The 27,144-nt window shown below is 41.5% G+C and overlaps 1 protein-coding gene across 5 annotated transcripts in view; it reads right to left on the reverse strand.

Moving 5' to 3' along the window:
* dnajc13 (dnaJ homolog subfamily C member 13) overlaps positions 1-27,144 on the reverse strand; it is a 140,433-nt gene that overhangs the window by 52,554 nt on the left and 60,735 nt on the right. For all 5 annotated transcript variants that reach the window (XM_078539530.1, XM_078539533.1, XM_078539531.1 and 2 more), the window contains 14 exons: positions 25,323-25,405; positions 24,608-24,761; positions 23,503-23,606; positions 23,249-23,408; positions 17,705-17,767; positions 17,420-17,521; positions 17,231-17,335; positions 16,180-16,382; positions 13,420-13,504; positions 13,125-13,279; positions 12,966-13,011; positions 10,790-10,944; positions 8,634-8,835; positions 6,204-6,319 (listed from right to left, as the gene is read on the reverse strand). In XM_078539530.1, the coding sequence (XP_078395656.1) occupies positions 6,204-6,319; positions 8,634-8,835; positions 10,790-10,944; positions 12,966-13,011; positions 13,125-13,279; positions 13,420-13,504; positions 16,180-16,382; positions 17,231-17,335; positions 17,420-17,521; positions 17,705-17,767; positions 23,249-23,408; positions 23,503-23,606; positions 24,608-24,761; positions 25,323-25,405 (1,733 nt within the window). The remainder of the gene's footprint in view (positions 1-6,203; positions 6,320-8,633; positions 8,836-10,789; positions 10,945-12,965; positions 13,012-13,124; positions 13,280-13,419; positions 13,505-16,179; positions 16,383-17,230; positions 17,336-17,419; positions 17,522-17,704; positions 17,768-23,248; positions 23,409-23,502; positions 23,607-24,607; positions 24,762-25,322; positions 25,406-27,144) is intronic.

A 27,144-nucleotide genomic window follows, 5' to 3' on the forward strand; every position in this document is an offset into this window, starting at 1 on the left:
GCCCATCACACATTCACTGGCATCTCACTCACTGCCAGCTCATGGGACATAACCACTCAACCTCACAATTCCATCTGGCCTCATCCCGTCTGGAGATCGCCTCCTCATCCCATCCATAGTTCCACTCAGCGCACATATGCCTGGCAGCCTTCTCATTTGGCCGGACATGCGCCTTCCTCACATTCTCCATCTGCCTTTAGGCAGGACAAGATTGCACACAGTCAACGAAAGAGGGGGATGGGGTGCCAGTCATCAAGGTCCTCACTCCGTTCAGGAGTCACACGTTGGCCGGAGAGAGAACGTGGACTGTTGCTGTGGTGGCAACAAGGATCCTCCCTCTGACAATGCTACCCTGAGTCGACTGTTCTGTGGGTAATGCCATGCAATAAATCTCCACATTCTCTCCTAGACGCATCTACCACGTTACCCTCAGACAAACTTGGCTCTGACTCCAGCGCCTACAGCACCTCGGATGAGGACCATGAGAGCAGCACCATTGAAGACCCGTCACAGGGCTCACCCACACCCTCGACCAGCGCAGCAGCACACACATCAGTGAAGCCTAGATGTAGAGCAGTCAAAGGATCACAATCTGGTGAGCACAGCACAATCTGTTCCATAGCAGGCGGAGACAGGGACATTGGAGGTCACCGGCACTTGGAGGACTGCTGGAAGCAAGGAATCTGCTGAGTCAGTCAGAGTCAGATGATGAGCCTCTGGACTCGTCCTCAACCATATGTTGGAGATGCAAAGGCAAAGGCAATCATGAGAACATCAGGAACACCCCATCTGGTGCACTCCTCAGATTGCAAGGCACGATGGAGGAGTCCATCCACCTTAAGATCAAGGTGCTTACACTGTCATGCCAATGCACCAAGGTCAACACTGGCAGGATGGCAGCTGCCATGGAGACTTTGGTCCAGGACATTCATCCTGTACTGCTGTCCAGGCTGAGTTCCATTGTTGACCTCCAACAGTGTCACTGCGAGGTGGGTGCAGGGCAGCTCAATCTCACTCCAGTTTCCTCAAGGAATTAGCCAGGGCCACCTGGCACTCATAGGGAGGAAGCCATCCACCCAGGTGACTCTGTGAGTGTCCCAGGGTCCCCTCTTCCTGTGACCCCATCATCTCCAGATCCACTGGCCAAGGAGGGTGCATCTGGTCCACAGCAGGACACCCAAAACAGGCCAGGGCCCTCCAGAGGACGCCTGCCAAGGTCATCACAGACAGCACGTGACAGTCAGCAGGCTGCCTTCATCTCCACTGTGGATGCTGGGGGAGCGTCAAGACATAGTGTCAGGGTTAGGGAGGTTACAAAGAAGTAGTTGCACCACATGGGTGCAGGTGTTAATCACTTGTGCATAATGTTCATTATTCTAAATAAACTCCCAAGAATATCTCCTTGCCTATAGTCCTCTGTTATGATGAGCAGTGTTCGTGTCATTCAGATGTGAAACCTTGGCTCCTTCACAAGACAAACGGCAAGTGTCTCAGTCCAGGGCCTCTTCCTTGTACACTGTAAACAACAGAGCAAAGTGATGGCCCGGCTTCACACTCACTGGACACATCAGTAATGCCTGCACCTCGATGGTGTTTGTCATTGCTGCCAGAATGCCATGGACAGGTATCTCAGATCCGTCATTCTGTGTGCTCTCTCAGCACCTTTAGAGTGGGGCTGGCCCCTCTTCTCTCCAGCATGTGTGACTGGTGACGATGTGGTCCTGAAGGGTACAGGTGCTGAAGGCTGACAAAGGATCGGGTGAGCTTAAAATTTCGCGGCTGCATTTCCATGATATGACCCTGATCACAAGAGTGCAAGTAAGCTGCCATCAACCACACAGGAATCAGATGTTCAGAGGCAAAGTGAAGATCTATGGAATGTCCTCACTGCATGTTGTCATCCTGGAATCTTGCGACTAATAGGGCCCCTGCTGCGTCTCCATGACATGCGCCTGAGCACCAAGGGTATGTGCAATGCCAACAGCCACACAGGAGTCAAATGTTCACAGATGCAATGTGAGGATGTCAGGGCTGCCCCCACTGCACCTCGTCATCATCCTCCACAAATCTTGCGGCTATCAGGGCCTCCCATCATCGTCTACCTCGGCTGGCCAGTGCGATAGCCTCATTGCCAGCATCCTCACCTTAGGAGGTCCTCTTCACCCTCATCCCCTTCAACATTCTCATCGGAGGAGGCGTGCAGCTCTTCCATCTCCTCTTCAGCCAGGTCTTGTCTCCCCAACCCCGTTGCAGCACCAGGTTGTGTAGTGCGCAGCAAGCTACGACAATGCATGACACCCTCTGGAGACTGAATTGCAGGTTCCACCAGACCTGTCGAGCACCGAAACCTTATTTTCAATATGCCAATCATTTGTTCCACCAAAGTGCATGCTACAGCATAAGCCTCACTATACCATCTCTCTACTGCAGAGTGAGGCCGCCGCACGGGTGTCATCAGCCCCGTCCTCTATGGGCAGCCCTTGCTGCCGTGGAGACGATCGTGCAGCCTCTGTGGACCCTGGAAGATGTCAGGGATCTGAGACTTGCTGAGGATGTAGGAGTGAACGTTCTCTGGGAATTGTGCACAGACCTGTAGGATGCATTTGTGGTGGTTGCACACCAGCTGAACATGCTAGTAGAAGCCCTTGCGGTTCACGTACTGGACTGCTTGCTGCCACAGAGATCTAAGCACCACATAAGTGCAGTCGATGGCACCCTGCACCTGTGGAAAACCAGTGATCTGCACAAATCCCAGTGCTCTTGCTTCCTGGCTTGCCTGATCCCAGTTGAAATGCACAAAGTTGTATGCCTTCACGAAGATGGCGTCCATGACCTCCTGGATATATGAGTGGGTGGAGGCTTGTGAGGTCCCACACAGGTAATCTGTGGAGCCCTGGAAATAGCCACTAGCATCAAAATTGAGTGACGTGGTCACTTTCATGGCCACTGGCAGTGGATGCCCTCCCAGTCCTCATGGCGCCAAATCCTGCAGCAGGTGGCATATGTGACTGACCAGTCCCCTAGATATGCGCAGTCTTCGGCGACACTGGTTCTCAGTTATCTGCAGGAATGACAAGCGCCATCCATAGACCCTGGGTCTAGCAAGGTGCCTACGAGCAACTGCTCACTGTGGATCTTCAGCTATGTGCACAGGAGAGCCCTGCTGCACCTTCATCTTGAGGGTGGTGCTCCTCCCTTTGATGAGCCAGGCACCTCCGTCTCATTCCTCTTCTTCTATGCTCTGTAAGCCATGAGACATACCGCGAAATCAACAGGTCCCATGATCCTGATGTTCTCCTCCTGCAGGATCAAAGGGAGAGAGATGCATGGGTTAACATGTGTGTCCTAAGGACCTCTCTTGGTTAAGTCCCCAGCTGTGTCTCAAGGCCCCTTCACACAAGCCAGAGTGTGCTGGTCACCACTTGGATGACCACTGTATAATGCGGTTCCCAGCTGTCCAAAACCCCACCCACCTCCACCTGACCATTTGGCAGCAGCTTTGGCCACTTGACTGCATGCTATGCTCTCAGCTCAAGCACAGGCATTATCCTAACCCACACAGCAAGGCTGTGCTGTTAGCTAGAACCATGAGGGATCCCTGTCCAAACGTGAATAAAGGCATTGCAAGGGTCTCTGAGCACCTCCACCAGTGACTGCTCTATGGCCACTTTTTGCAAGGGGATTCTACTACTTGCCCAGTTGTCCAATTATTCAGTAGCCCCCTAAAATGCACATTTATTTGCAGTCTGCACCCGAAGAGTGAGACGTTCTAGGGCATTTGGTGGCACATTCATGCTTTTGCGTTGCTTGAGCAGGCAGAAATGCTTCAAAGGCCCGACTCCAAGCATGTCAATGGAGCTGCTGAATGGTCTCGGCTACAGAAGAATGCTCACTTTTGACAAGCTTTTCCATGTGCGTGGCCACTTTCCTCACCAACACCACAACCCCCCACCTCCTCCTGCCGCTGCCACCACTCTCGCGTACTTCTATCAGTGCCTTTCCCACCCACCCTCAGCCCCACCTGTGCTGGAGCCCTTGCCCAGGCACCACACTGAAAGCCAGCCAGGAAAAGGCAACTTGACTGTGCCGCCCCCCCCACTGATGTCCTATGGGCAATCCTCCTGAGCACTGCGCAAGGTTGTGTGCACTCACCTCCGAGTTCTCCTCGAAGTTCAGCTCACCAGGTGGAAACGTGGATCGCCACTGACGGGCAGAGCAGGCGATCGCAAGCTGGTTTCACGATGGCGTAAAGCCATTTTTGGCCTTTTTGCCATCCAATCATGTCACCAAACACACCCGCCGCCAACACAAGTGGAAAATTCCAGCCTTAGTTAGAAGGCCAAGCAGTTAAGAGAAAGTGATTCACCTTGTTTTGGTCCCTTGCTTTACCCCAAGGTCATCGCTGCGAACGAGCAAATATTTCCATAAAAACCTCAATATTTAGAAATTCGTTTCCATGTTTTTAAATATATGAAATTCCTCAAGCATCAAAAGTGGTTCAGGAGACATTGATTTCTTTTCTAATTGGCATAGGAACAATCAAATCCGCCCGCATGTGCCATCTCCAAGATGTTTCTCCATGAGGGGTTCATAACAGAAAAGTACTAATATCTTTACCCAAACTCATGCCTCAAATAAAAGTCTGTATCTGTGCTGTATATTCTAAGCAGTTTCTTTAGAAAGAAACCCAAATCTTGACAGGATTTCAAATAATGTTTATATATAGCTTGCAACATGGGACATTCTACAAGCTACACATACTCAATGCACAGGAGTGATTGAAAGCTCTCAACTTTTAAGAGGTAGTAATGTCCAGTTAAATCACAGGCTTTTGAGACAGGCTGAAATGAAGTAAAAACACTAATAAACATGAGCATTGCTGAAGAGACATACTTTTTGTTGAAACTTTTCATCTTGCGCTCATCAGGACAATTCACAAGAATATCAAACGTAAAAGGGAACAACAATTTATACAATATGAGCAGAGAATGTTGATTGGCAAGTGGACTCAAATTGGTAGAGGTGTTGCCATGGAGAATGCACCAGTTGATGGTGCATGTTAACTACTGAGCATTGTTTGAAATTTATACCAGGAAGCTCTGACCAGAGTGAAGCTGTCTGGTTTAACGAACGTATTAAACAGAAAGGTAAATTCAATTATTTAATTTTGCAATGTGCATTTTTTTTTATTTAATTGCTTAATTTTATTTTGACATTTAAAAACTTCACATGGCAGACACCATGACAGAGTGGATGCGGAGAGGATGTTTCCTCTTGCGGGAGAATCTAGAACTAGGGGGTCACAGTTCAAAAATAAAGGGTTGCTCGTTTAAGACAGACGAGGAGAATTTTTTTTCTCTTGAGGGTCGTAGGTCTTTGCAACACTCTCCCTCAAAAGGCAATGGAAGCAGGGGCTTTGAATATTTTCAAGGTAGTGTGAGATAGATTCTTGATTAACAAGGGGGTGAAAGGTTATCGGGGTAGGTGGGAGGTTATAATCAGATCATCCATGATCTTATTGAACGGCGCAGCAGGCTTGAAGGGCCGAGAGGCCTACTCCTGCTCCTATTTCGTATGCTTGTAAGGCAGATTATTCCCAAAACCATTTTGAGATATTCAATTCTGTCATCAGCAAGTTGGATTGTTGACACAATCAGGGCATTGCAATAGGGATTTGCAATAGGAAAAGTTGGCAAGTGCAGCCAGCCAAGCGAGAAAGAGAGTCGGGTTTTCACTTAAAGGTGCTTGCTGATTAGATTAAAAACACATTATAAAAAATATCAAATCACACTTCTGGTAGAAACTGAATTTCTGGGTACTAAGTGAAGAAAACATCCATGTGGAGTTGCTGCTTTGGAATTTACTCCACAAATTAGGGAATGACAATTCATTTAGTATCTGCATCCTTCATCAGTTATTTGGTTTGCCTTGTGTGGAGTAGCTTCTGTATTCAGTGGCCCAAGATAGCGCACTCTCCATACACAAACAGGATTTACAACCGAAGCTCTTTTCACAAGCACAAAATTGGAGAAGATTGAAATTGAAGCTGTGTTGTGCACATTAAAATACTTCAGGTTCATGGAGAACCAATTTGAGAGGTTTGACCGTTTGCTTAGCAAATGGTCATTCTATCAGGACAGTGCTTACAAATAACTTTTCTGATCTAATGAAAGTTCCATCAGCTACCAACCATAAATACTCACATTCCTTGCCCCTTTGGAAGATTCAAAACCTCATACGCTTCATCGATTGACATTGAAGGTGGCTTCTTTTCCACTTCTCTTTTCCAAGCATCGAGAGTGTCTTTAAGCAATTTTACCTAAATACAGGAGGCAAACACAAACGTTAACAATTCCCATATTTTTGAATATTTCAGTTTAAATCCACATACTCACTGAAGCAAGATCTGTTCTATTATTAGTGCAGTGCTGAAATGATGACAATTATAAATGAAAAGTACATTAAATTTGGAAGATTGAAATACTAATCATCCAAAGTAGAAAATCTCCTGCTGCAACTATTTTTATTGTGCAATGTACATAATGCACTATTAACTAGAAACCGCAGGACCATTGATTTTAGGTATTTAATAATTTCAGGAATGCACTGCAAATATTTCATACCAAAAACCCAGATATGCCAATCAATTCAGAGCAATTTTTTTTTGCTCAAGTAATGGAGCTTCTATACAAAATGTTGTAATTAAGTTGGTACATGAAGTAAAACTGTGCCAAGTCTTCCAAGTGCCATGTGTCTCAATCTCTGACCAATTTTACTTGCTACAAACCTCCTACCCATGCAAGTTGCATTGAATTTAACCTGGATACACTAAATAACTTGGATATATTTAAGTGTACTTTGATTGCACATAGATCCATAGGTTACTGTTGCATCACAAAGCTAAGCAAATAATTACAACCTTATTTGGAGGTGTAATCCATTGAACTACAATAATGTTACCACAGGCAGATGCCACTGTCAACATCAGGCTTCAGTTAATGGGCTGTAGCCTGCATCATCCTTTACAAAACCAGATGCTCAATTTGTTTTACTGGATCTGATACCAGACTGCAGTCAGCAAGTGGCTCGTCACATCCAAATCAAATTAAAATTTGTTTCAACATTGCAGGGAACATAAGAAACTGAAAAATTTAACAGTTATCTGGGGTTGCAGAGGCTCAGATTGATAACTAAGAAAAAGGGAAACTGCTCAGAAGTAGATTGGCTCCAAAACAGTGGAAAAAGAACACTGATAGGATGCAAAGACAATGAAAAGTAGTCTGTCAATTTTCTCAACTGGAAGATGCACTGTTAAAGTGGTTTACTCAAAGGAGGACCAGCACCCGTATCAGTAGCATACTAAAGGTGGAAAAGGGCAACACAAATCTGCTAACCCTTGGGACCACTGAAGATAATGCAGAGGTAGCCCTGGTTGCTGCTACTGTTACAATTTTTGGAAGAAGCATGGGACTGATCTCTAAACGATCAACAGTGAAGTCAACTATCACACTGATGACCAGCATGCCAGAGCTCCTCACATTATCGAGCAATTTACTGTTCAGAGGGTTTGTTCATTTTTACAACTTTGTCCCAAAAAAAAACTTTTAAGGTGGATAAAATTCAGACAGGATCAATGGCACAAGCATATTTCGAGATTTTTAAACCTGTCACCATAGGGGGATCTTGCAGCAATTTGTGAAAATACTGCTATTCAGTTAAATGCAGCTTTCAATGGGTTCAAGTCAAAAAAACAAAGGAGCTGGTGAAGGGGTACAATGGTTGCACTCCCTAGGGTTATGCAATTGTAGAATTAAAATTAGACAAAGTGGGCACACTACAAGGAATAGGAAATATCTAAAGTAGTCTTGTAATTTGAAACAAGACCTTCCAGTTCTTTAAATGACAGCAGTGGTTAGGATGAGGAAGTCCTCAATTTTAATCAGCAGCTCTGTACTGTTTCGAGAACGTCTACACTATCATACGAAAGCCATTAAAAGGCTTGGATAATGATAAAATTTCACAGTTGCCCTGGAAATTTGATCAGTCAGAATGAGACCAAAGCAGGAAGTTGCTCCAATTAAAGTTAACTGGCTTGGTCACCTGAAAAGCATTTGGTGTTTTAATGCAATTAGAATTGCATATCTGCTCTCAAATATGACAGACCAGGCATAAAAATGAATTGTACCTCTCAAACCCACAAGCTCCACTAGTGTGAAGGGAAAGGGTACCAACATCTTGGGAATACCATTATCACCATCACACACCATCCTGACGTTAACACAATTGCTGTAAAAGTCATAATCCTGGAAGTCCCTAGCAGCATTGTGCAAGCATCCTCACAACCTAGACCACGGCGGTTCAAGGTGGCAGCTCATCACTTTCTCATAGATAAATAAGGGTGGGCAATAAAAGCCGTGCTAACGAGGCCCACATCCAGAGAATGAGAAAAGGATCAGCTGTATCAAATCTAACGTAGCTATAAAACATTTCCCATTTGCTAATGTTTTATGGAGAAAATTATGCCAAAATTTGCAGTCACTATCTTGAACAATTATGCATAAAGAGAGTTATCCTGTAAGCTACACAGTATCACGTAATAAGTTGTGTCAGTTATTAATATCAGAAAAACTTACTGGGTCTTTAATAGGCCAGTCAGGGAAACGTGTTGCATCACAGAGATGCTTAAGATAGTAGATGTTACAGAAGAGCTCATTCTCTAGTTGGGGATAGCTGATGGCAGGAATAGGGCAATATTGGTACAATGCTCTTGTGTTACTTTGCAGGCGTGGAGTAAAATCTGCTAAATGGGCAGCAATCTTCTCAATCGTTAAACGCCTATAGGAGAAAAAACTGACTGGTTAAATTTCAGACATCTTAATTTTCATCCACAGTATTTCTTCCATAGTTAAATCCGGTTGACCAACATATTCTACGTTCTAAAGCAAAAAAACTACACATGCTGGATATCTGAAACAAAACAGAAAATGTTGAAAATGCTCAGGTAACATTGGCAAAGAAAAATGTTAGCTGGAGGGTTATGCTAAAAGATTAACAGTTGTCCTTTCTTTACAAGTTGCTGACTGACTTTCTCAGCATTCTTTGAAAGTATGCTAAAAGCTTACAGAATGTGAAATGTTAAACAAAAAACAGTTTTATAAATTTCAGGCTCTATTTGAAAGATGCTAATGTCATGTAACGTGACACATCTCATTTGAGATAGTCCAAAACAACATCAAACACTTCCAGGTCAGGCGCAGTATAGTTACTTGAAGTTAAACTTCCTCTACAATGCTGAGCATCAAGTTAACAAGAGCAGCTCAATTGCAATGGCTTGACACTACTCTCATTTCAGCAGCCATGTGGCTTCAGATTCCACCTTTTTTTTTAAAGTTACTAAATTAGAGGCAGTTTTGTAAATTTGGTGACACTAGGATTTGTGTAAAACTGCCTAAACAGATTTCAGATTGGACCTTTTTGATCAGCAGACACTTAACTGTGCTGGCTTATCAGCTCTATTTGAATTCAAACCCCAGGGGTGAAAGACCAAACCTAGTACGTTTTTAAAGTTTACTGCTCCTCATCATACCTGAATGGTTTCTTCTTTCATAGAACAGGTTTAACATTTTTTTAAAAAGTGACCTGACCAAAAAAAAAAACTGCTCAAGAATCTGAGTGTTCTGGACAGCATGGCATTATTCCACTGCCTCAGTGCTCATTTCAAGTACTCGCAGTTTGAAAAATATAACTTGTCTGGAAATTATAGGTTTGAGAGATGTTAAAATAAAATGACTTAACACACTAACATACAATGGCAAATATTACATGCATTATAGGAAGGTGGTGTTAGCCTAAGTTGGAAACTCAGACAAGTGGTCAAGGCAACACAGCGGATATTCCTGTTATTGAAGCTGTTTTCCAGTAAGACAAGGCAGGACAATAACTTGCAATTATATAGCAGTTTAACATAGTAAAGCAGGGGTATGCCTGCAATTAACCATAATACATGCTTCAGTTAGAGCAAGTAATAACAATCGATCTTCCCTACTTCTGAGTTGATGGATGCGACTGCAGGTTTGCTGGGTTTGACAAAATTGATAAAATGAACCTCTTACCCATGCAAGAGGAATAGATTAGATTAAGAATGCGGGATGTATATACCTGTGATTATAAAACGAAGAATAACAGTAAGCAAGTTAGAGTGGGGACAGTAAGAAAATTACTGAACAAAAGCAAGTGAATGCCACTTAGCACCAAGAAATGTGTCCTTGTAAAGCACAGTTTAGAAAGGTTCCAGCTATTTTCCCACCACAAGTAGGCCAAAAGACAAAGGGTTACATGACATAGATGGATCACTACAGAGTAAAGAGCTAGAGCATCTGGTGTAACTGTACAGCTTGGACTTTGGACACTAAAGGTCACCCTCTCCAGATCCATAGTTCCATCCAGCGAGCTGACCTGACAAGTTATTCTAGACTCGTAGTGTTTGCGCACTCAGAGGCTAAATAGAGTTTTCTTGATAAACAATTTAGATTATTGGGCATATTAATCAGAGTAACTAAAATCTCACCAAAGTTACGAATTAATTCATCTCACTCTGATGGGACTGCATCAGGCACATTTTGATATTTGGCCTTCCTTATCTGTAAAATGCCTGGAAATATGCTCTCTTGCCCTAAACACTAGTTTCTAAAATTTATTTTCAAAGCTTAAAATTTGCACCAACAAGTTCAATATATTTATAATAGATTAGGAAAATGTGGATTAGACAGCAGGGAAGTTAAGCTACTACCTCATTTCATTGCTCCAAATTGCTTCTGGAGTGTCAAATTCACCCAGGAAAATCTCCGAAAATTTTTCTGGCTCATAATTTTCTAGGTAGCAGACCATTGCTTCAGGTAAAATGTGTCCCAGGACACTCCGTTGTACTAGATCTTGTCCTTTTACCTGCATAAAATGGAGATAGAATAATCGAATGTTGCATTTGCCTTTTTTGCAAAGCTTACAATTTGGTTTAAACCTTGAATTGTGTTGAAATGTCAGAACAGGATTAAATTAACCTGTTCATTTACAAATGGTGCTGGAAATTGCAATCTCCATGATAAATGCATGCACTCAGTTACTGCCATGACCAATACCATGTTTGCATCTTTTCAAACTTGCCACATTAAGACTTATGATCAATAGATGAAAAGAAATAGTTTAATATTCCCGACTGCATTAACAGAAAATATTGGCCATGAGAAGGAAGGTCAGCCAAAAGCCCAAGGTCTATATTAGGAACTCACCTGGCCTTGACTAAAATGTGTCCCAGGACACTCCATTATACTGGATCTTGTCCAGGGAATAGAATCTTTCAGGATTATGACACTTGTGTAAGAAGTGTCTCCAGCTGCTTGGGCTCAGGATTTCCAAGCTCGAGGGGCAGCTGGAGTCACTATGGAGCATTATGGAGAGAGAATTCAGGATATTAAATGGGTGGCCATCTGGAAGAGTGGAAAGAGGCAGTAAGTGCAGGGGTCTCCAGGGTGTGTGCCACTCTCAAACTAGTACTCAGCACTGGACACAACCAAAAGCGATGATACCTTTAAAAGGAGTGCAGTCCAGACCACGGCACCAATGGGCAAGGGACTGCACAGGGTAAGATGGGAGAATAGCAAAGAAAAGAAATACAGTTGTTCTAGCGGATTCCAGAGTTCGGGGACAGACGGGCGTTTCAGTAAACATCATGAGACCCACATGGCATGTTGCTTCTGTGGTGCCAGAGTAAAGAACATCACAAAGAGGGTGCAGAATATTTTGCAGGAGGGAGTGAACCAGAATTTGTGGTACATATCTGTACCAATGACATAGGACAGCTAATGTGGTCGTACAGTGAGACATTCAGGAGTTAGGTAGGAAGTTAAAAGCTTGCACCTCGGGATTACTCCCAGTGCCATGGTAGCGAGAGTAGAAATAGGAAGATAGGGAGGGTTAATGTGTGGCTTGAGGCATGGTGCAGGAGGAAGAGCTGCAGATTCTTGTGGAATTGGGAGCAGTTCTGGGGCAGGAGTCACCTATTCAAAAGGAACAGGTTGCAGCTCAACAGGACTGCGACCAATACCCTCATGGGGAGGACCACAAGTGTGGGTGGGGAGGGTTTAAACTAAATTGGCAGTGGGATGGGTATCAGGATCTAGAAGCAGAAAAAAGGAATAAGGTGCATAAAAGGAGTGAGTGTTGGATAGCACCAGAGAAGGAAATAGCACCATATTAGGTAGGAGGTTAAGGAGGAATACATAGGCAGGTTTAAAATGCATGTATGTAAACACACGCTGGTAAGGTTGGTGAGCTACAAGCACAAATGACCATGTGGTAATATGATGTAGTGGCAATAATGGAAACGTGGTTTAAAAATGGTTTGAGGACTCATGGGTATCCAGAGGTTCACATTAAAGTTCAGCTTTGGTGTCAAGCAGAAACTGGTAATACAAACGCAGTCTTAGAAAGGCTATTGGAGATGCGATTTGATTAACCAAATTAAATTAGCCTTTATGCTTTTATTTATGCTGGTAAAAGAAGAAGTGCACAAAACTGGATTTTCACCAGATAGTTAAAAGCATTATACAGCATAAAGCATTACATGTTGCTAAGGGTTTCAAATAATGATGGCCTGTAGAAAGCCAAGTTTTATATTGAGGCACAAAGGCTAGAAAATGAGGGAAGCCTAGCCCCCAAGATTATTATTTCCCCTCATAACAAACTAGCTGATACCTTGAAACATGGGGATTAAACACGGACGGGTTAGGCATACACTGCAGACATTCCAATGCTTCAACAGAAGCAAAACAGCCTTCAGATCAAAGTTAAGTTATTCAGTAAGCTATTTAAAAACAGGAGAGAGAAAAGTTGCTTGAACCTCTAGCTGAGCCACAAATACGAGGGGCTTCAGTTTCTGGGTCACTATTTGCAATTTATTTGATACTGACCTCTTCTGATCTGAATGCCTGTTTCAGATGAGTATACTTCAAAAACCTAAGAGACAAAAACAGAGTTTCATAAATTGTATTGTGTTGCAAACCAAACCAAAAATGTACGTGTAGACCAGTATCTTTTCCCTCCAGAGGAATGTTTGTTAATGCTCTTACCTTGCAATAGGAAGTACATTGGAACCTGTGTACATCATTATAAAGAAAAACACACCAGTCAGGTAAAGACGAGGTAACTGTGGGTTGTCTTGCATCACATGGTACAACAAGTTGGCAACTTTCTCAACCAGAATAGGATCAAAGGTAACTAACAGCTAAAACAAAAAGAAGAATTAGTGATTCAATGTGAATCGGCAGTCTTCAAGAAAATTAAATTTCCTGCCACATTGTTCATCTCATCCGGTTGGGAACAAAGGTGCAAAATGATGGATTTGTTTCAAAAAGCACTGCGTACCTGAACGATGTGAGAGAGGCAGGTATTGTCTGTAAGCAGCCGTTTAATTCTGGGTAAGGGTCTGATGATTGCATTGCCTTGATCCCTGAAAGATGGAAAAGTCTTCAAAATTCTGAAGCATAAAACGGGGTTTATTACAGAGATAAAAACAAAACACTACTGCGGATGCTGGAAATCCAAAACAAAAACAATTACCTGGAAAAACTCAGCGGGTCTGGCAGCATCGGCGGAAAAGAAAAGAGTTGACGTTTCGAGTCCTCATGACCCTTCAGCAGAACTGAGTTCTTTTCTTCTCCGCCGATGCTGCCAGACCTGCTGAGTTTTTCCAGGTAATTCTGTTTTTGTTTTGGGGTTATTACAGACAGTGTCTAGAACTGTTACTTTACAGCATCGCTTAAAAATAGAAAATTTAAGCTTAAAATGTGCTTTCAAAGATATCTAACTAGAAATATTAAATTCTTTAGCTCCCTTTTGTCATATCGATCTTTGGTTTTCAAACCTTGGTAATATTGGTAACACCCAGAAGTTGATGCCTATTTCTATTACTATTAATTGGTAAATAACCTGCTAATTTTCCCACCACTAGTGGTGCCAGTGCAAATGTCTGGTTCATTATCTTTTTCTGCCACCGCACTAACAACAGAGCTGAAGATATTTATTGCTAATTTATAATTCATTTCAGTTTTGTCTAATTTTTCTGCTTTCACACTGACTGAATTCACCCCACACCTCCCAATTCTGCCTAGTGGCAGTCGTTCCATTCCTCTTGCCTGTTTTACTTTTTACCTAATCAAGGGGCTCTCCAGCATCCACTGTCAACATGTAAGATTTAATCAGCGCATCTCCTTCACACCTCCCTTATCGTCCTCAAAATAAAACTGCCCTCCATACTGCGGAGAGGTTTCCGCTCACAGACGTTATGGCTACCCTGACCTAGCTTAACCCAACGATAAAAAGCGAAAAAAGCCCACGCAAAATGAAAACACAGTATTCAAAAGGAGACCTATTTTACAGCCATTAGAGCAACCCACCCTAAACCTCAAAAGAACGTACATCAAGATCCACAAAAGGAGATACATTTGTTCACCATTCAGAGGGAATCCAGAACCACACAACACAGATAAAAAGACGTTGAGATGGACTGAGGGTGGTGGTAGACAATATCACAGGAGACCAGTCACATTTTATCCCATAAAAAAAAGAGACACCGCATAACCTTAAAACCAACGGGGGCATAATAATCAAACACTGAAAACATCAATTGGGTTTTCAGAGACAGTGTGACATCTACACTTAAACAGCAGAACATGCCACTTTAACACAAGGAAATCACAACATTCACTAACTCCAAGGAACTCCAGAGAGAAAAACAGATCATAGAAAGATGCTGACGACAACACAGAACCCCCTCAAAAAATATAGATACAATCAGGTGTGAAACACAGGTCAAAAGGCAAAGCTAAAAATACATACATTAAAACAACACACACAAATCTCACGACAAAACTGTGACCACTGCCATGCAACATCTACTAGTGTTTTATGAATATGCATTAGTCCCAGACAGATTGAGGTCATAGACATTAAGCCCAGGAAGACATTCAACCCATCACAACTGTACTTAGCCTTTAAACTGGAAGTGTCCTCTCCAATTGCATTTTCATGCTATAACAGCATTTGAAAGGAAATTGGATAAGTATTTGAAAAGGAAGGATGCAACCGTAATAGCCAGTTTTGGCACTCCACATTTCAATAAACCAAGACCTCTTTCCTTTATTTTCCTGGCTCAACACACAGTATTCAAAAGGAGACCTATTTTACAGCCATTAGAGCAACCCCCCCCCTAAACCTCAAAAGAACGTACATCAAGATCCACAAAAGGAGATACATTTGTTCACCATTCAGAGATTATTACTTCCCATTTCTATGCACTGACTTATCTTTCCCCTTCATTTATGCCCCCCTTCATTTATGCCCCCCTTCATTTATGCCCCCCTTCATTTATGCCCCCCTTCATTTATGCCCCCCTTCATTTATGGCCCCCTTCATTTATGGCCCCCCTTCATTTATGGCCCCCCTTCATTTATGGCCCCCCTTCATTTATGCCCCCCTTCATTTATGCCCCCCTTCATTTATGCCCCCCTTCATTTATGCCCCCCTTCATTTATGCCCCCCTTCATTTATGCCCCCCTTCATTTATGCCCCCCTTCATTTATGCCCCCCTTCATTTATGCCCCCCTTCATTTATGCCCCCCTTCATTTATGCCCCCCTTCATTTATGCCCCCCTTCATTTATGCCCCCCTTCATTTATGCCCCCCTTCATTTATGCCCCCCTTCATTTATGCCCCCCTTCATTTATGCCCCCCTTCATTTATGCCCCCCTTCATTTATGCCCCCCTTCATTTATGCCCCCCTTCATTTATGCCCCCCTTCATTTATGCCCCCCTTCATTTATGCCCCCCTTCATTTATGCCCCCCTTCATTTATGCCCCCCTTCATTTATGCCCCCCTTCATTTATGCCCCCCTTCATTTATGCCCCCCTTCATTTATGCCCCCCTTCATTTATGCCCCCCTTCATTTATGCCCCCCTTCATTCTTAACCAGTTTACCATTTTGCACACCCAATTGATATCATGTAACTACTGTTATCATTCCTCCTGTGTCTACGGCCATTTATATAAATTATTTTGATAACCAGTCCCATGCCCTTGTAAACAAATTCTTTAAAATAAATGGCAAATGGAAGACACCTTGGTACCTGCTGGGGTAATATTCACACATGGTAATAAGCATGTTAAGAATAAGAGTGGCAAGGTCAGTCTCATTCAGCACAGCCTGTCCATGGGCTATTAGACACCATTTCAACTGCGGAATTGCCTGCAGTGCCCGCCAGCCATCCATGCCCTGTGCCCAGCAACGAGTCTTTGGCGTCAACACACCCTTTTTCCAGAATTCTTGCATCTAGGGCAGAAAAGATATACTTTAAACCTGTGGCAACACAAACACCAAATGCTGATGAGCAGTGACTTAAATTTAGGTTTATTTATTTTGAAAAATAAGCAATACATCTACATATCCAGTTGCATGAATAATTCAGGTAGGGGGGCGGGATAGAGGGGATGGTGGGGAGAAGATTGTCTTCACGAGAACTGTTTGATCACTTCAACTGATTCTGTTGTAGATTCCTTACGTTTGTTTCCTCGACAGTTGACATTGGCTGAAGATTAGCAGTCAAGGACTCAGCCAGACCAATAATCAACTGAAATGAAAGCTGATATCAGGAAGTTTAAATAGCTAATCCAACAATACTGGTTGCAATTATGAGACCAGCAACTTTGGATTTCCAGATTAGTCAGCCAAGCTACGACAATTTACCTGATTTTCCCCTCATTTTGGGGTTTGAGGGGGAGAAAGAGAGAGACTTCAAAGAAAGGGGAAAACATTAAGTAAAATGTATTCACCTTCACTGAGAACTCCATTTCTTCTTTCCAATGTGTCCATGTTGCTTTTGGATATAATCAATTCCCATAGATATTTATAGACTGAATACAAGACAACTTTGTTTCTCAGTTAGTCCAATTTTGTTGCAGCTAGTGCCAAGAGGAGCCAGGTACTTAGGTTGGGAATCTACTTACTTTCAGAATCAGCACAGCAACATTTATTTTGACATGTACCAAGAACACCCAAAGGTGCTGTACATCACTGCACTTTGATGAAGATGTAAAGAACTTACAGCAAATAGTATTAAGTTTAGATAATTGCTATGATAAAGGTATATGTTAACCAAGAATCATTTCACTAGAACATACCTCTTCAAAGCTATAAGGACCAAGTCTCTCCTTATCTGCATTTCCAAAGTACCATTCTTTTTCACTCTCTCTCTTCATATCAGGTGCTGCTTCAATAACATTGCTCTGAAATTAAGTATAACTGGCATGATTTCTCAAATATTTCAAATGTTCTCAAAACATGTTTGCAAATGAGCCAATCATACATACCTGCAATGGAACAGTAGCTCTGCTAGTATGGAGGTGTGCCAGAGTAAGCAAATCCACAAGGATTCTCACTCCAGTGGAATCCATGATCTCCTTAACATTTTTCTGTAACAAATTATAGGTTCCTGGTATTCAATTTAATTGATTTGGATTACATTGATGATCCAGTTCAGTTATACAACGTCACATTAATTAGGTTTTCTAGTAACTTGCACAAAAACAATATCCAGGTGCTGCTTTTTACATAATGAGCCAAGTAACATTTTTGAAATTTAAATACTTTCTCACCTTGTTAAGAATCAGTTTGTTTAGAAAGAGAATTAGTCTGTCTCTCTCCAGTTTGTCTGTACACTGCAAAACACAAGATCAATGTCGGCTGTGATTTACTTTGGTTGAAATCTTGATTACCTTTGTGAAATAAAGCTTCATTGAAATATTAGGTCCTAACAATTACTATGGATAAAGCATCATGTTTAAAATAGTTGCTTGTTTAAACTGTTCTGGTAAAATTACTTAATTTAGAAGTAGATTGTTGCGACTGTTCCATACAGGCTATTCACAAATTAAGCCAAATGAGCTCAGGTGAGTTTAAGAAAATATTCCTCGGCCAAACTGGAAACAGCCAGTTTAGTCTTAAACTCATTTAAGTGTGAATTACAACAATTGATTATTGATTTTAATTACATAACCTATTATTAGGATGTTCAATCGCAACAAAGGCTTAGGAACAGTTAGGACATGGTATAATACATAAATATAGTGACAAATAACTTCAGGAATGTGGCAACAACAATTAATACACTAACCAAAATTAATGCAGGGTTGGGGGCAGGGATGGTAGAAGTCAAGGATTTAGAGAGTACTGTATTTATGAACTTCAGCACACCTCAAACAAAAATTAACTGATGCTGTATCAAAAGCAATTAGTTTGGACCATCTGGTGGACAATCTAGCCAAGCACTTGGATCACTTTTTGCTCCCCTCTCAAAACATGAATACTCATCATTTTCATGTCACTTTCAAAGCAGACATTGTGGGTTTAGGCTTCCTGCTTCTCTGTTATCCTTCACATTCAAAATTTATGATACATGTCAAATGAAATTTAGAGGCCAGTGGGCTAAGGCTGTTCTCTCTTATTGCTAAGGTTCCATATGAGAAAGTTGGTATCTTTGGCCTGGTTTCCTCAGCACTGACCCTGGGAATGATCCCAGGCACAACAGGAAAAAGAGTAGGACAGCATAAAGGAACTCAGGAAATTGAAGACGACCTGAAGCTCAACTTTCTGGTCTTGCATAACTGAAACTCAACAGTCTTATTTAATGGCAACCAGGTAAAACTTGTCCAGATAATTTCATCTACTTAATTAGATTTTCGTTTCATCCAAATGCGAGGTCCACACTGAAGATACATTTCCCATATGTAATCTAAATATGGAAACCCAGTAAAAAAATGCCACATACTGAAGGTAGAATGCATGCTAAGAACTATTTGATAATATTAGGTTGTTAGCAATAGCCATGTGGTCTCAACATGCAAGATTCTTCAAAATGCCATCCACTGTCAAACAGTAACGTCTGCAGGGCTTAAGGAAAAAGCTGAAATGTTCAGCCAGGTTCCACTTGACAAATGATTTGAGTGTTCCTTGAGTTTTGCAGTCCATTTTACTTTGTCTGCAGTAATCTAGAGGTTGATCTTGATACAGTGATGGGAGAAGAGGGAAATAAGCCTCTACTGCACTGGTGTCACATACTCAAACCCAGAGTCAGACCCCTAATTGGAATTAACACAAATTATTCATGATCTCTTTCCTCAGACTTCCCCCATCCTGTCTGCATCCTTCCCGAGAAAGAGGTTGCATCCTAGAATGATAAATTGCATAACTAATAAATTCACAAGAGGCATAAAGTTTCCACTGTGGGTAATTCATCATTCACTTCGCACTGAAGTCACCAACCCAACATTAGAAGTTAGTAAATCAGCTCAGTACAGGGTGCAGTTTCAATTCAGAATCAGGACTTTCAGAGATGAAAAGGCACAATTTGAAAAAAATAATCAGAATAAATCCCATAAAAAATTGGTATGAATAATTTTTCTTCTACTCCTGAAGGCATGGATTTTTCCAGTCACTTCAAATTCACATCATTTAACTCACTAGATGGAGCAGCATCCCATTATTGTTAATATATGCTGGGAAGCTGGCTGCCTGAAGCAATGCCATTAAAAGGAAACAAGCTCATTTGTGCCATCACTAAGGCCGCTTATTTCCACCTCTGTAACATTGCTGGCCTGGCTCAGCTCATCTGCTGCTGAAACCAACATTCGTGCTTTCATTGGCGCTCAACTCGACTTAATTCCAATGCACTCTGGTTGGTCTCCCACATTCCACACACAGCAAACTTGCAGTCATCCAAAACTCTGCTGCCACGTCTTGTTCTGTTCCCGAGTCCTGTTCCCCTATCACTTCTGTAGTTACTGACCCATATTGCTTGAATGGGAGCCAAAGTCTGATTTTAAAATTCTCATCCTTGTTTTCAAATCCCTCCATGGACTCACCCCTCCCTGTCTCTAATCTCACCCAGCCCCACAACCCTCAGGTATCTGTGCTCCACCAATTCTGGCCTCCTGTGCATCCCGATTTTAATCAATCCACCATTGAGGCCTTGGCATTCCAGGTCCCAAGCACTGAAATACCCTCCCTATTACTCTCCACCTCGCTACCATGCTTTCCTCCTTTAACAAACTCCTTAAAACCTACCTCTTTGACCAAGTTTTTGGTCATCTGATTGAATATTTCACACGGCTTGGTGTCAAGCTTTGTTTTATAAATGTTCCTGTGAATCATTTAATTAATGATAAAGGCACTGTATAAATATAAGTTGTTGAATGAAACCCTGCCATTGCACTGGCTAAGGACTGAACCTGCATCAGCCTCACCACGTGTGAGGCAAGTTCTTTCGCATTAATAATAAAAACAGAAAATGCTGGACACACTCAGGCAGCAAATTGTGGAGAGAGAAATGTTTCAGGTCATTGACGTTTCATCAGAACTGGAAGATGTGAGATTTCATAGCTTTTATGCAAGAGCCAGGAAAACAATAGACAGAGATTTGTGATGGGATGGAGGGCTAATATGATTAAATGATAATGGTGTAAAAAAGATACTGAGTTAAGAACAGAAGCAAAAAATGGGTCCCTTGCTCTCTAATACTGCAAGCTAGAGAAACAGCAACTCATCTTTCTTCAAAGCATTTTACAGCCTTCTGGCCTGAACATTAAATATAATGACATTAACCACCCATTTTCTCTCTGACGGCAGCTGCTGGTAATGTAGGTTGGTGCTGCCAGATCCACAAGGAGTGGAGGAGGTGCTGTGGGCAGGTGTTAGGGGTGGCCCACACCCCCAGGGTTCTACCTGCCCTTCTTCAGTCACATTCCCATCCATGCTTACCTTCCTATGAATGCCAGATTTTCCATAGTTCCCTCCTCTTCTGTTATTCAAATGTAACTATCAACATTTCCTATGGACCCATCTTTTGTTCCCTATTTCTGCTGTAAAGCAGTTCATCTCAAGCATCTTTCTGTTCTGACAAACGGTCACTGACCTGAAATTCTAACACTGTTTCTCTCTCCATAGACACTGTCTGACTTGCTGAGTATTTAAAACATTTTCTGTTTTTATTTCAGATTTTCAGCACCTTTAGTATTTATTATGTTTAAGTTTGGTCAGTCACTTGCTTTGGTATTTAAAGGTATAAATATTGATCAAAGTTTCTTACAGCAGCAATCAGAAAGGCAAGGATAACCACAAATTTGTGATACAGTGCAGTGCCTACATTATAACTATTGCCATAATGGCATGCAACATTGAATAAGACTTCGCTAAAGGGCATTGCGCTAATGTGGATTCTAATTATCTGAACAATGGTGGACTGATTGTGTCACAAGTTAAATGGCTCAAGATCAAATCTTCCTCCTTGGCCTTAGTGAGCATGGAGTATGACTCAAATACAAAAGACATAGGAGACGACAACCATCTGGCCCTTGGAGCCTGCTTTGCCATTCAACAACATCATGGTTGATCGCCTTCCTCAACTCTACCTTCACAATCCTTAATTCCCTCAGTACACAAAAATCTATTGACCTGTGTCTTGAATATACTCAATGACTGAGCATCCAGATCCAGTAGAATTCCAAGTTCACAGCCCTTTAGTGAAGAAGTTTTGCCTCGTCTTAGTGCTAAATGGCCGACCCCTTATTCTGAGACTGAGACACTCCCAGTGCAAACATTTCCTCAGCCTCTACACTGCCAAGATCTTTAAAAATGTTATACGCGTCATTAGCTGTGGCAACTTTCTGCCTCCTAAGATGATGGTTTGTGCCATGCTCGTCAACTGTTAAGCATCACTTGGTGGGGCTCAGGAACTTCACTCTGACATGACAGTCTCTGCTGCATTTGCTGCAGAGGACGACAGTGGACTGCGAAGGTTACTTCTCATTCTTGTAATCTGCTCAATCTGCCCTCATGGAACAATCCTCTCATAACTGGATCCAGCTTAGTGAACCTTCTACTGAATTAATATTGTCATTTTGGAGATTTCCAATGAATACTTAACTTTCTAGCCAAATGAAACTTCTGCTTTAAGAACCCCAAGTGTCTCTGTTTCAATTAATCATCCTATTCCATTAGGTATTTTCCTAGGACAGTAGATGGTCATGAGTTTTGCATCCTAACCTGCATAAGGTCGTGCACATCAGGACACTGCTTGGTGCACATAATACAAAGACATGGAGGATTTTATTCACTCCAAGGAATTCACGGCAAGGCGTGAAATTCTTACAACCATATGGCTAGTGCAATTAATCAGTCTACTTCAGAATCAGCCAGCTTAAAACAAAGAATAGTTCCCAGTCTATGATGTTGATCGCAAAGTTGGAAACCTCATCAAGGGATAAGGTTCAGAACAAGGCTGTTATGTTGCAGGGGACACCACATAACTAGTCTTACCCCAGCACAACGCAAAGCTGTTAAAAAGGGACAGTGACCTAACGCTCGACTCATTTGGTTGCTATCTTATTTGCATGCTTATACAGGTAACAGTTTCCTTGATAATGCCATTGGTTTAATTCCTGGATTTCAATTCCTTAAGCATAAACTCTACAACTTCCAAGTTGCAGGAGGTGCCACTAACAAGGACATTTCCTGCCACTGCAGGAAAAATGGTTAGAATAGATTAACTTTCTGCACAAGGAATCTAAGAAAACAAGAACAGAAAAAGGTTTCTTAAACTGAATGCTTCAATGATTTTCACTGACAGATTAGAAACCAAGGTCTAGTTACAAACCAAGGCGTTGTATATTGGCAGAACTTCCGTGAAGAGTCAGACCACGTAGTGATTGAGAAACTAGAAGTAGCCATCATGTCTAAAAGCATAGTAAAGGGACAGTCTTTATGACGTGCACATGAACTACCCTACCATAAATGGAGGGGAACAGATGAATAGATTTCTTAAAACAGCTGAAATTGCCCTGTTTGAAAAAACGTTTTAATAACATTTTGCAAAGTACAATAATACAAGCTAGCAACTTAATTTTTTACTTGCAATGTCCTAATGCAATAAGTACAACGTAGGTCCAATTTAACCCTCAGCTGCATGGTTTTGGCAGAGAGAAAATTAAGTCAGAGAAATTCCAAGACTAGCACAACTGTGGCTTTAATGCTACTGCAATGAAAACAGTTTTCTCAATGATACCAATTCTAAGTTCCATATGCAGCTTGTCTAAAAGATGTGCTATGCTAACAAGAACAAAGTTCAAAAGATTTGTTGTGCTCACCCTGTCCAGCATTCCAACAATGTATTTAGTATCACTGAATGGTCCTATCTCCTCATAGCATTTGCCGTAAACAATGGTCAAAGCTTGTAAACATAAACACTTCATATTCACTTTAGGGGTAAGCAAGAAGCGATGATACAACTCATTGAAAAATTCATACCTGCAATAAATGCACACATTGAAAAAAGGTACATGGAGGGGGGGGGAGAAAATATAATTAAACAAAAAAATCTGTTACATGGATTCAAGCTTACGATCTCTTGATTGTACTAGATTCTTCACTTTCACCTTCTTCCAACAACAAGCGTAGATAATAATCTCCAATTTTGATTTCATCTGCAAGACACTCATATCTAACCTGAACAAAAGGTAAAATAATGGGTATCAGTGCTGAAAATCCTCCAGATTTTCATACAACCACTCTTCTAACAGGAATGTAACACACAAGAAACATGAGCAAAACCAAATACAAAATGGGAACAGCATAACACCCTTTATCATTCAGATGAAAATTCTGGATACTTTCATTATTTTTATCTTGGTTAATGGTATACTTTTGAGTACCACTGAAAACAGGAATGAAACGTTTGTCTTGCACTAATCAGGACATTTGCAAGAATACCAAATATAAAGGGAACAACAATTTATACTTCATGAGAAGGGTGTGCTGATTGGTTGGCAACTGGCTCTGACTGAGAGGCGTTGCCATAGAGAATGCACCAGTTAACTGATGGCTGACAGTTAACCGTCAAGCTTTATTTAAATTCAAACTAGGCAGGTTGACTCTGTTTGGTCAAGGCATTGCCCTGGGGAATGAACCAGAGAATGGCCGTCGCCTATTTTGTTCAGTTGAAACTGGCGTACGTGCATGTTTCTTCTGTCTGCAAAGAACAAGGCTCTGTACATTAATATATGCAGCTTCTAGCATGCACAAGTGTGCCACCCTGCGAGCCCAACTGATGATCTTAAATTGGTTGTCAGTGTAATTCTTAGCACACTCAGGATTGTTAAGCAAATGTTGTCCAATCATGGAATCACATCTAATGTTGGACATTGTGTTTTGAGTTTTGCAAGCACAGGCTGGTTTGGTACAGTTAGTGCCTTGCCGGTTGTAAACAGCCAAAGGGACATGCTGTTTAATACGATCCGCCAGTCTTTGGGACATACAGCTAACACCACACCGGCACGGAAACTCATATATCACATTACTCGTTCGATAGGTAGAACGTCTTTTTAGCTTGATGACAGGTCCTGTTAGTGGCAAACACCATTGCTAATTTTTGGTTAAGACTGATTGAATACAATAAAACAAACAATTGCATTTTAACAGCTTCAACTACTAAAACCATTTTCTCTTACTTCAAATTCCTGGTGATTCCAAGAGATAACACTAGCAATGCCCAGTTCTTTGTCAATGTTAAAAGCCCTCATTTCTGCCTCAAATGCATCTCTTAATTCTTCTCTTGTTTTGTAATTCCAGATTAAGTTAGATTTGGCATGATCCACCTGAAATCTGCAAGGATCGAAAAAAGCTTTTATTTCAATTTGTTTGCATTAGATTCTTATAAAATTTAGAATACGTATTAACTATATTTAAGTATCATTCCGTACAATTAATGTATCAAAAAATAACCTAACTACAGAACCAATACACACTCGGCGCCATTTATAGTACAGCTGTACAATGTATGACGGGAGTCACTCAATACATGAGGAGACACAAGTTCTCAAGAGTCTCTGAAGCATCTTGAAAGCACCATGTAACATAGCTCACAAAAATACCCTAGAGGAAAAATGTTTCGATGAAGTTCACAGTTTCTCTATTGGCAGTATATCGACACTAAACTAGTGCTGCCGTGTGGCCCACAGTCAAACAAGTTGAAACTGATTGTTCAGGCTCACATGCAAACCACAAATTCAACAAGGCACTCATGGGAGCATATTGAGGTATTAGCCACAACTTCCCAGGCAAGTGCCTACAGTGGGGAAAACAGCAGACATTTCAACTATTTATCACCCTTAATACGAAGGGAAAAAAATGAAAATAACACTTCAAAATGCAATAAAGTCTTACTTGTAGTAGAAGAGGTCCCAGTTTGCTTCTATTTTAATCCTTTGTCGCCTTTTTCTTAATACAACAGGTTTTTGGTTAGGATTCTATAAATCAAGAAAACAATCTTCTTTATAATCATAACATTGATTCAAATAATATTGATGTCTACAGCAAACAAGGTTACAACAATTTGTGGAAGCAGATTACAGAACACAAGAAAGCTCTAATACTCCATTTTGGGTGTTTAATGTTTGTGCATTTGACGTTATATTTTGAATTTGTGTTTCCCAGTAAGAGTACCATGATTAAGCTAACATAACCTTGGAGAGCTGGACAGTGAAATTCAGAATATGGAATCTGAAAATAAAAACTGTATAATTAAAAGGACTACTTAATTTAAAGGTATGATGTTAAAAAAAATCTATGCATGTAGAGTCAAATACTTTTAACAATGACAATAATTTGACATATTATCCTTTTTACTCTTTAGTTATACTCAGTACCCATGTGGTCAGGGTATTCACCACCCAGAATGCAGAAGAAACCTGTTTAGGATCACAGCTTTCCTGATTAAAGAATGAACAAACGGCTAAAAGGAGAGAGTGGCTGAGCACTTGGAGAAATAAGCTGATCATGGAGAGCCAACAAAGATTTGTAATGAGTTAATCACATCTAGTTACATTTTTAAGGTGGTAACAGATGTTAAGGAGGTGTCTATGAATATTATTTACATGGGCCTCCAGAAGGCATTCGTTAAGGGTCCACATAAGACATCAAACAGTAGGCAACTACTGACACTGAAAGGGAATTAGTTAAGAGGTCAGAAACAGAGTACAGATAATGGGTACATACACACACAAAGTAGCAGGATGTGATTAATGGTGAACCTCGGGGGTCTGTATTGGGGCCTATATTTATTAAGGACTTAAATGAAGGAGGAGAGTCAAACACCCAAGTTTGCTTATTATACTAAGCGAGATGCCACGGTATATAGTGTAGATGGCAGTAGAAAGTTGCACAGGGACAACAACAGATTAAATGAGTGGGCAAAACTGTGGCAGCTGGTGGTCAACGTGGGGGATGTGTGAGGTCATCTGCTCTGGCTTTAAGAGGGAGTAATTTTTTTTAAATGGTGAGAAATTAGGAACTGTGGAGGAGCAGACAGATTTAGGGGATTCAAGTACAGAAATCACAAAGCTAGTGCACAGGCTAAAAAAATTAAAGGGGCTTAATGGAATATTGGCCTTTATTGTAAAGGGGTCTCAATATAAAGAAGAGCAAGTTATACTGGAGCGATACAAAGCTCTGGTCAAGCTCAACTGAAACACTGCGTTTAGTTCTGGACAGTGCACCCCTGGAAGGATATACTGAATTGTAGAGTACAGATTCACCAGAATGAAACCTAGGCTAAAGGGTAAAATTATGAAGATAGGTTGCACAGACCAAGCTTGTATTCCCTTGAGTATAGAAGAATAAGGGGTGATCCAAAGTGTTTAGGATGATTAAAACAGTCAATAAAGTAGACAGAGTCAAACTATTTCCTCAGTTAGGGAGAGCCCAGAATAACGGGACATAGCCTTAAAATTAGAGATAAACCATTTAGGAGTGCTCAGGAAGCACCTTCTTCTTGCGAACGGCAGTAGAACTCTTTCCCCCAAAAGGTCGTTGAGGCCAAGTCAGTCACAGAACTTTAAAACGGGGACTGAAATTGCTTGCTAGTGGGTGTTAAGAGATAGGAAACCAAGGTGGGTAGATAGAGTTAAGATTCAGAACAAACACGATTGAACAAGCTCAAAGAGCTGAATGGTCTATCCCTATGCTAAGACATTAAAGGGTCCAAGGG

Source organism: Cetorhinus maximus, chromosome 3 (genome assembly GCF_964194155.1).
Source record: "Cetorhinus maximus chromosome 3, sCetMax3.hap1.1, whole genome shotgun sequence".
Lineage (NCBI taxonomy): Eukaryota > Metazoa > Chordata > Chondrichthyes > Lamniformes > Cetorhinidae > Cetorhinus > Cetorhinus maximus.